Source organism: Carlito syrichta, unplaced genomic scaffold, assembly GCF_000164805.1.
Source record: "Carlito syrichta isolate Samal-C Ts95f unplaced genomic scaffold, Tarsius_syrichta-2.0.1 Scaffold304429, whole genome shotgun sequence".
In the NCBI taxonomy this organism is placed as follows: Eukaryota; Metazoa; Chordata; class Mammalia; order Primates; family Tarsiidae; genus Carlito; species Carlito syrichta.
The window spans coordinates 347,873-358,522 of record NW_007248525.1 but is presented as its reverse complement, the minus strand read 5'-3'; the positions used below and the strand labels follow the sequence as shown (position 1 = coordinate 358,522).

Here is a 10,650-nt window from a genome sequence, read left to right as displayed (position 1 = left end):
AGATGAGGTCTCGCCAAGTTGCCCAGGTTGGTCTCGAACCCGTGGGCTCAGACAATCCTCTCACCTTGGCCTCCCAAAGTGCTAGGATTATAGGCAGGAGCCACCGCGGCTGGACGCTTTATCTTTCTGTATCACCCCCACTCAATATACTACTCATTTACTTGCTAATTTGTTTAGTGTCTACCCTCCAGTCTAGACTTACTTATGAGCCCTTTGAGAGCAGGAACTGAGTTTTGTTGCCCAGGCTCAGACCAGTGTCTGGCATGTGTTGAGGTATGTTTGGGTTTGGATTCCAACTCTGTTACCCATTAGAACCCAGGAAATGTCCTCCCACTTCTGGACCTCTGGGTCCCAATTTGTAGGATGGGAATAATGAGAATGATCACATACTACAGTTGTTCTGGGGATGAAACAGGCCAACGTGTCTGGCACAGGTAAGTACTCAGTGCAAGGCCGCTGTCACCATGCAGCTGGGTGTTTAACGTGAAGGCGGGGACAGATGACCATCCTTAAGCCTGAGAGGCTCCGAATTCTCTCAGAGGTGAACCAGCTCTGCCTGAACATGAGCCTGAGGCCCTGGGGGTGAGGCCTGTGAACAGGCCCAGCACGCTGCTGGCCGGGAGGCAGGGAGGCTGGAAGCGTCTGCTGGATTTCAACGGAACCTGGGGTGATGAAGCAGTGCCTGCAGTGTGACCCTGTTTGCAAGGTGGCAGGAAAAGGGCTGTAAATCTGTGTGCAGTGTCAACACCCTTGGACTTAACAGGCTTCAGGGGTCCAGCAGAGGCAGGGAGACCAGGCAGAGGACACCGAAACCCCCATCTACGGGGTTTGGTGCCTCGACAACCTAGGGGGCTTCTTCCCACCTCCCCATTTTGCAGAGGACGAAACTGAGGCCCGGAGGCTGGAGAGGCTGAGAACCCAGGGGGTGTCCTCCCAACCCATGGCCCCAACCATTCCGAGACATGGTCTGTGCAGCATAGCCGTGCGCTTGTGGGTGCAATGCATGGATTAGACCAGGTGATAAGCAACCCTCACCAGGGCCCAGTGAGACGGGGTTGCTGCCACCATCCACTTCCCACAGACCAAGAGGCGGAGCACGGAGAGGCAGGTAAGTGGCAGAGGTGGGATTCCAACCTTGGAGCCTACAGCCTCACACTCGCTCCTCTGCCACGGGTCCCCTCCAGCACAGGCTTCTGGATTCTCAGGCTGCCAAGGAGGCATACACATTTTCCCAGCCGAGATAAAGGCCCCCTTAAAAGCGACACGCATTTATTAAACGACATTTTCCAAGGTTTCAGCACACTCTGCTGCCGACAGCAGACAGTCTCCGGACTGACGGGATTTTTCCCCAAGCTGACACTATTCACTGATTCCTTTTATAGATCTTTTTTTGCAGCTCGCAAAAGCACTTTCCACACCTCCTAATTCCCTTAACCCTCAGCAGTTCCCAAACGGTGGTGGCGTTTCCATTTTGCAGATGGGGAAACCGAGGCCCAGAGCGGGAAGAAAGTGCTTCAGAATCCAACAGCCAGGAGGCGGCCCATGCCAGACTCCCGCTCAGGGGTGGGACCCCTCTGATGCCTCTCCTGCCAGGGAGGGAGGCCAGGGGTCCCCAAGACAGAGGGCAAGACGCCTCCAGGCTGCAGCATCAGCAGCCAAGCTCAGCCTCCACTTCACAGAAGGGGACACTGAGGCTAAGCAGGGCAGAGCAATGGGTTCCAGTGCCCTGCTGGCAAATGATGGGCTGGGGTCTCCACCTGTTCTTTCCAGCCCTAAACCACAAAATGATGACAACATCGTAACAGTAAAATGGACGGCTAATGGGCACTGGCACTGCCCAGGGCAGGGCAGCCTCACCAAGCCTCCGCAGGGACCCAGCAAGACAGGGCTGTCACTGCCCCCACTTCCCAGAAGAGCAGGTGAAGCTCTGGGAGGCTCAACCATGTGGCCAGGGTCACAGGGCTGACCCCAAGTCCCTCCGTCCTCATCCCTGTGCCAGACTGCCTCGTGCCATGACCCCACGCCGACTGCCTCGGGCCGAGACCATTCCAGACTGCCTATTACCATGGCTGCTCCCCAGACCAGGCCACCTCATGCCATGACCCCCATGCCAGACTGCCTCGTGCTGAGACTCCCGCACCAGACCGCCTCATGCCAAGACCCCCACTCCAGACTGCCTTTTACCATGGCTGCTCCCCATGCCAGGCCGCCTCATGCCATGATCCCCGCACCAGACCGCCTCATGCCATGATCCCCATGCCAGACCGCCTTGTGCCAAGACCCCCGTGCCAGACCGCCTCAAGCCGAGACCTCGTGCCAAGACCCCTGCTCCACACCACCTCATGCCATGCCACCTCATGCCACCACCAGACCACCTCATGCCGAGACTCCCATGCCAGACCACCTTGTGCCGAGACCCCCGTGCCAGACCGCCTCATGCCATGCCCTCCGCTCCAGACCGCCTCGTGCTAAGACCCCTGTTCCAGACTGCCCTGTGCCAGACCACCTTGTGCCATGGCCCCGGGGGAGGCCGACCCCGAGGTGGGCCCTCCAAAACCCCAGCCAAGAGCGCAGCAGACTGCATCACGTTTCACGGTCTGCAGCACCGGCTCGTTCATCATGGTGTCTATAGTGGGCAGGCAGCTTCATGTAGCTGGAATTTTAAGTACAAATTCTGGGGTTCCTTGGCTGCCTCCCCCCCACCCCACCTGGCACTGATATCTTTGTGTTTCCTAATATTTGAGGGCTCCCTACAGCAGCACGATGGGCAGGGACTTGTGGCCCACTCCGGTCCCAGTCCCAGCCACAGAGGTGGGACTGTGTGGTACGAGGGCACGGGCTTGGCCTGCACAACCTTGTGGCTCTGAGTCTTCTCCTTAAGAGGAGGCCGCTAGTACCTGCCTCGTTCCTCCATTGAAGCAACAAGTGTGAACTCACCTGCTGTGCGCCAGGCCCTGGGAGGCACAACCGTGAGCAAACCAGACACAGCTCCTACACTCATGCAGCTGATACACTAGTAGGGGGATTCAGGGCTGCAGGAATGACTCACAAACATTGAAATGGCTGGGAGCCCTAGAAACAGACTCAGCCCAGAGAAAGAGAATCACAGGGGGACCCCTTATGGAAGGAAGTGGCTGGAGACACCTGAGGAGGTGAGGTGGAAGCTGAGACTGAAGGAAGCAAAGGCTGGGGAAGATGCTCAAGCTGGAGAGAACAGCAAGTGCAAAAGCCCTGGGGTGGGTGAGGGGCTGGTGCAGATGAGGTCAGAGAGGATGCCGCCAAGGCTGAAGCCCACAAGGAAGGAGAGGGGTGGGAGTTGAGGTTGGAGAGATGGTCAAGGCCCAGAAGACGCCACGTGGGAGGATTCGGATTTCATTCTGGGGGCAGTGGCCTGGACCATGGAAAGGTTCGCAGCAGGACCCAAGATGACTGGCTTCACCCCAGCTGCTAAGGGGGCAGGGTGGAAACAGAAAGCAGGGGTGGGGACAGGGCAACATTTAGGGGCCTGTGTTTGAATCCTAGCTCTGCACTGAGAAGCTGTGTGGCCTTGGGCAAACCGTTTTTCCTCTCTGAGTCTCAGTTTCTTCATCTGTTCAATGGGCATAATAAGAGTTCCCATCTCACAGAACTGTGGTCAGACTTAAGTGAGATAATGCAGAATGACCCTGCCCCATGGCTGGACATGCTCACTGTTGGGTGCTCAGTGAACCAGATCCTACTTGGTCCAGCCTGGCCTCTGCTAACTCCCCCACCTCTGCCTCATTTCACTCCAGCTATACTGGCCTCCTTGCTACTCCTGGTACACAGTAAGCTCATTCTCGCCTCAGGGTCTTTGCATGTGCCTTTCTTCCTGCATGAAAGGCTTTTCCCCTAATGGTCCCATGACCGCTCCTTAAGAGATGCTCCCCCTGTCCTCACCCAGTCTCTCTTCCCTCTGCCTGCTCAAGTCCTCTTCTCAGCCCACATCCTCACCCGACATCATCTGTGGACTTGGGGGTACTTTCTTCATCACCAGAATGCCGGCCCCCCGAGAGCAGGCGTTTTTGTCTGTCTTGCTCACGTCGGTATCTTCCAAGCATGCAGAGTCACCCTGGCACATAGCAGATGCTCAAAAAATATTTGTTGAATGAACATTTATAATCAGAATGACCCTAACAATGACTGCAAAGTGGTTAGGAGGAAACCGAGGCTTGGGCCTAGCTTTAACTCTCACTGGCCTGGGCTGAGCCCACCTCGGCTCTGGGAAGCTGCAGTTTCCTTAACTGTAAAAGAGGGATGGAGACCTCTGTGTCTTCTGGCTTGCTGCAAGTCTCAGGCACTGGTGCCCATGAAGGGATCCACATCAGTGTTGATGGATGAAATTCCACCCAGGCCCAGCACTGGCTTCATGGTGCTCCTGTCCCGCCCCCAGGACTGTGAGGGTCTGGTCAACAGGTGAAATGCCACCCGGGACCAGCACTGGCTTACATGGTGCTCCCGCCTCTGTCCCAGCACCGTGAGTGTCTGCTGACACAAAAACAGGAGAGCTGAGCAGGGCTGGAGCTGGGCTTTGCCGCATCCTTCCTTCTCATTCTGCATATGTTTGAAATTTTCCAAAGTAAACAGATAAGGCAGAGATGACACGTGTTCAAGGCTCAGCTTGTGCCAAGCATGCCGTGCACTGAGTACTTCCTTCCGCCAGGGGCTTCCACGTCTGGAGGACACCGACGGTCAGTCGGCTTGAAACATGGGCAGCAGAGCAGGCCCTGGCACGGCCCCCACCCTGGCACGGTCACCCATGGGCTCCAGGCATCCCTCCTGCTGGCAAGTCCGTCACTCACTTCCGGCTGCCAGTCTCATTCCTGACCCTTCCGGCTTCTAGTCTCCCTCCTGATCCGAGCACCTGATCTCCTCAGGCTCTAATCTGCAGCCATCTAACACCCAGCACCCGAGTGAATGTGCCAGGAAATCTTATAGACACAAAGAACCAATTCTCTGGCGCATCTGACTTCCACTTTAGCTGCTTTGCATCTCTCTGGACCGAGGACCAGCCAGGCACCTGGCAAGGAAATCCATCTCCTGGGGGCCTCATCTGAAGACCGGCCCCAGGAACACAGAGGTGAACAGGAAAGCAAGCTCAGTTGTGAAAACAGACACTTCCTTCTCCAGCGTGGCGACGAGAGCATATCTAGGGGACACGTGCTGCTCCCACCTCCAGGAGGACCCACTGATCGACAGACACATGAGAGAAGCACCAAGACAGCAGGATGTCAGCCCCCCTGGGCCTTAGTTTCCCTACCTGTCAAGCATGCCTGAGTGATGTCTAAGGAATGGCCTAATCGTTAACAACACAGGCTCTGCAATTAGGCTGATCTGGGAGACCATCTGACTTGGATGCTTGCTTCTGTGTGGCCCTGGGCAAGTCACCTCACTTGTCTTAGCCTCAGTTTCCTCACCAGTTGGGGGGGGTGGGGGCTGGGAGTACAACTGGGATCACACATGCCAAGTGCTGAGCCCAGTAAGTAGAAAAGCCAGATGGTTCCTATTATTATTGCTTTAGTATTTTCCCACAGAATTCGAGATCCTGTCAGATTTTTGGCTTAAACAGTGGAAACTTCCAGCACAGCCCAGTTTTTAAAAGCCTTGGCCCGGACCACAGGAGGCTTGGCATCCCACCCTGGCCCTGCCGGATCCCCTGCATGAGCTCGGCCAGCCCTTTCTGTTTTCTCAGGCACAGTGAGGCTCTGGATGAGAGGACAGAGGGCCCTCTTGGCCACCTGCAGCTTTCCAGGTCTGGGAATCCACGGTTTCAGACCTGTGGATCCAGACAGAGACACCTAGGGGCAGGCCGTGCCCATGGCACTCAGTCCCCAGGAGGGGTAGCTCCATCACACCGGCCTGGGTTCCCGCTCAGCCTGTATAAAAGTCACAGGGGAAGATGCCCAGGGTGGGACATCCATCCACCGGACAGCTTTTGTGGTGTTGTGAATACCCACTATGAGCTTAGCTGTGCCAGATGCTTCAGGAAGACCAGTCCCAGTTTCCAGGTGAGGAACTCCAAGCAACGTAAAACGGCACTGACTACAGTGCTGAGAGCTTCCTACCCACGAGACCCAGCCTCCAGCATGCCACCTGCAGCAGCTGACTCAATCCTTGAAACGGAGCTGGCAATGCAATCCCCCTTTTGCAGATGAGCAAAACGAGACCCAGAGAAGTGCAACGGATTGCCCAAGCAGAGATGCGGGCTGGGACTGACACCCACAGATCTTAGTGCCATCTCAGCGCAAGGCCAGGTTGCGTCCCACCCAGAAAGGCTAAACAGTCAGTTGCTAAGGTGGCAGAGCCAGGCATGAGAGTCAAAAATCCACACATATGGTGACAAAACAAGGAGCCAGTCACAGTCTCAGACAGGGACAGATGAAATTCTGGCGGGGGGAGGGACAGGAGGCGCAGAGGAAGAAGCAACCCTTTCCAGCAGGAGGCGCCATGAAGGAGGAGTAGGTTTGGGACACACAGGAGGACAAGGGGGTACATGGAAAGTCACTGCTGATGGCAGGAGCAGCACCGGCAAAGGCACGGAAAGGAGAGTTCAGCTGAGGGCGTGGATTTGTACAGACGCATTTACCAAACTGGGTTAGGCCACATGCTAATGGCAAACGCCTCTTGTTCCTATGTTCAGGGAACGCTGCAGCAACACGTCCTACTTGGGACTCGACAGCACAGGATCCTCTGGGGCGACCCAGGGACCCCTGGTTGGGAAGCTGGCAAAGCTCTGGTGTGCAGGGAGGAAGTCTGGTTCCCCAGCAGCCCCCCAAGGGGTCAGCCTGTTGGAAAACACATGGCTGGAAATCAGGCCCGGCAGGGAGGACGCCCAGACCTTGCTGCGGTATTTTTGTTTTTTAAAGAAAACTTGGACCCACTCAATGGCTTTGAGCTGGGGAGTGACATGATCTGAGTTGTGTTGACAGGCCAGATATTCAAGCGCCTTTAAGAAGGGGGGGAACCTTCCGTCAGTCCAACACTACAAATAAGAAAATAACCTGTCGCACGGAGCCCCTGGAAGCCGCGCGCGTGTGGGATCCGTACGACACTTTTAGACTCCCTTCCTCTCGAACACCCCCTCGCCATCTGTCGGAAAGGGCACCAGGAAGATGCAGGGAGGAAGATTCCAGCTCTGGGGGCTCCAGAGCCCAGCAGCCTGGGGGTGGGGCTCTCACGGGAGCCACACCACTCCCTGTGCGCTGTCATCTGTGAGGAGCATGGGGTGTCAGAGGCTCCACGCTGGGCGGGCGTCCTCAGAAACGCCCGTGACTCGTGACTCAGTCAAGAACGTCTGCCCAAAGGAGGAACTCTCCCACCTTGGCCCAAAGGGGAGCATCTTTTCAATTCCTTTCCAGCTCACACCAAAGACTCCAGAGGGAGTTATGGACGGGCTTCCCACGGAGGCTACCCAGTGGGAGGGCTGACCCCTAGAGTCCAGGCTCATTCTACCACGCGCTCCTGGGACACGTGACTTCCCCGGTTCTGGACTTGATTTTCCTCACCTGCACAATGGGGATAAGAGTCAACCCATGGGATGCTGAGGAGATTATGCAGATCCTGCACACAGCCTGGACTGCAGCTAAATAACGAATGGACATGGTGCTCTTGCCTGCTCCCACACATGGTTCACACCAGCCCCTCACATGTGCAAACGACAGCAAGCCCGGGAATGAGTCACACGAGTCTCCACGGGGCTGGTAAAGGAATAATTAATGGCCAGAGAGTACCCAGAGAACATCAAGGCTTTAAAGGACCTTCCAAAAGCCTGGGTAATTCAGGCCAGAGCCCCCCACCCCACCCCCCTCTCTTCTTACGAAAGAGGAAGTGAGATTAACTTTGCCATTTAGGAAAGTACAGATGCGCCACCCTCTACCAAAGGGTCCGAGGTCAACGGCAGGCCCAGCTGCCCCCACGGCCTGAACCCCAGCTTGGTTCCGCCTCCTCTAGGCCAGAGCAAAGGAGTGAACGGAACTTCAGCTGAGGTCTGCCTGGAGGTGGCAGAGGGGTCCCAAGGCCTAGGTGGGGCCAAGCAAGCCTCCTGCGGGTTCAGCACCAGGCCCTGCTGCCACGGGTGTCCACAAGACCCAGCCCCTTGCCCTTCTCCCAGTCTCCGAAGTTCCCCCAGTGCAGTTGTTTCAGGAAGCAGGCCTCACACTGGCTCCAAAAACACAGGTTGGTGACTTCACTGGTATCTTTTTAGAATATCCCTTTGGCAGCGTTTGCGCTAAAGGCAAGCTTTAGAAAGTTCTCCTCTAGCCTCCCCCGACTGAACGCACGCACGTGACCAGCCCCACTCCCCGCAAATAGTGATCATGTGAAGCCACGGCAATCATGTGACACCTCCCAGGCTGACAGTCCTGCCCGAGACACTAGTAGTCATTCGATCCAAAGCCGTCTTCCTGAGCCTGACATTTGAGTTTCTCACTCGAACAAATCCATTTTCTTAGAAAATTGGACAACTGCCTCTTTCTACCTTCCTGCCCTGGTATCCCGTCTCTCTTCTGCTTTGCCGTAAATTCCACGTCTGGAGCAACAGAGGGAGGGGCCTGAAGCCCCATCCTTTGGCCAAACGAGGTGAATGCCACGCCTGGGCCCAGGATGTGGTCAGGACCCCGCAGAACACAAAGTGAAGTGAAGGCTCCTGGGAGGCTCGAGCTACGATGGTCACACCCTGTCCCTTCCCCACCGACCTCAACCAAGAAATCCATCCCTACCTCCTGAGATTTATTTATTTCAAAGCTCATCTTGGCCCCTCTGCTGCTCCCACTTTTTCAGGCTATTGATGCTGAATGGATTGGAACGGAAGTTTTATGGCCCAATCTTTACCATTTTATAGATTGTTTTTATAGGCAAAAGGGAGAGATTTGCTCACAAGAAAGGTGTTGGTGTTCCCAGCCAGTGCCCCTGGAAAGGCAGGCTGCCCATCCGAATACTTGTTAATCAGCGTCACCGCTCATTGGCCAGGGACTGAACCACAGGCTCCTGGTCAGAGAAGGGTCTGGAACAAACATTTAGAAATTAACTTGGGCCCAGTTCCCTGCTTCAGGAAAATCAAGCACTTGTGAGCGATGCTTATTCATTTCCAAGCCAGGAAGGATGGCAGGGCAGGAACTTGGACTTATGCAGGGTACGAATGGCCAGCTCGGGCAGGAAGGAGCAGATCGGAGATGCCACTCACCAGAAACATGAAATTGATCAGTACTTCCTTCCGCCCAGCAAGGACCCAACTGTAACTGAAAAGAACTAGGGGTAGGGTGGGGTGGGGAGATGCCCACGTGGATCCCTGGGTTTCAGGAGAAACTGCCGGCCAGGGAGAAGCTGCCGTCCACCCCCCTTCTCTTTCCACCCACTCTGCTAGATCTTCTCCCTTTCTCCCTGCCATCAGATGGTTACCAGTCTCCAGGCAAATGCAAAACAGGAGGGGGATGGATACTGAGCTCATCCTCACCTCCCTCCTCAAGGGGGGAGCGGTGCAGAGACCCCTCTCCCCACAGCGTAGCTTCAGGAGGCCAAAACACAAGCTCCCCATTCTACCTCCCCCCCTTCCACGCCATTTCTCTGCCCCCACGCCCTCCCGGGAGACCCATGGTTTTGCAAAACCCCTTTAAGAAGCAGGACTCCTGAATGGTGACCTCACCCCTTGGCGAACACACACCATAGCCTTCAGAACCCGCCTGCCGGCGACAGCCAGGTGTTTGATGTAGGCCAACAGAAAGACATGCTCAGAGCCACAGGTAACATCCTCACAGACACCTGAACTGCAGGGGGCTGCTGGCAGCACCGGGAAGGCTGGAAGAAGTGGGGAGTCAGCCAGGGAAAGGCTCTGACAACCACAGGGAGATCCGCTGTGTTTCCACAGAAGGATCTGTTGATCGCAGCGGCTCGCCGGTTACCGCGGCCTCCCCGTCCCCCCTCTCCCATACACACAGTAACACGGTTCGCTCTGCGCACCAGAGAGCTCACACTTCCCCAACTGCAAACAGCCTGTCTCCGTGGCATGCCAGGCGGCATTGGGAAGACCTCTGCCCTCTTCCCTCTCAGCCCTCCTCGGACCCGAAGTCAAACATGCGGAAAGCATTAAGTCTGGGGAGACAGCTTCTAGGGAAGCCAGGGAGCCCTGTTTCAAAAGCCACTGTCAGCCTGCCTCCCCCGTCGGACCGGGCAGAGGCTGAGTGGACCAACTCATCTCCTTTGTCCCAGTGCCCAGCAGAGTGCAGGTAGCCAAAGCCCACTGACACAGACTCTCCGAGGAGGAGACCCAGGTTCCATCCTTGGCTGTGTGACCTTGGGCATGTCGCTGGCCCTCTCTGGGCCTCAGTTTTTACATCTGTAACCCTGGCTACAGGCATCTCTCCCCCATCACTGCTGCACATGAGCCGAATGGATCCCTGTGGCAGTCTGGGAGGTCTGAGCCGGCAGTCTGGGGCGGAGAGCGGTGGGGAGTAGGGGTGCTTACCTGACCAGGCGCAGGTCGCGGCGAGCAGCAGGCAGAGCAGCGGCCCGAGGCGGCCGGGGACGGGGCCGGCGGGCTCCATGGGCCGCGGCTGCGGGGCGAGGAGGGAGAGCGGCCGTGAGTGCGCACTCAGGCGGGCGCAGGCTGGAGCGGGGAAATGACTAAGGCTCCCCCCA

The 10,650-nt window shown here is 56.6% G+C and overlaps 1 protein-coding gene across 1 annotated transcript in view; it reads right to left on the bottom strand.

The window, feature by feature from the left end:
* Positions 1–10,643, bottom strand: part of LOC103262288 (tyrosine-protein phosphatase non-receptor type substrate 1-like) — a 22,627-nt gene extending 11,984 nt beyond the window's left edge. Inside the window, exon 1 of the mRNA XM_008059906.1 lies at positions 10,478–10,643. Coding sequence (XP_008058097.1) covers positions 10,478–10,556 — 79 coding nt within the window. The 5' untranslated portion in view covers positions 10,557–10,643. The remainder of the gene's footprint in view (positions 1–10,477) is intronic.
* Positions 10,644–10,650: the final 7 nt, after the last annotated feature.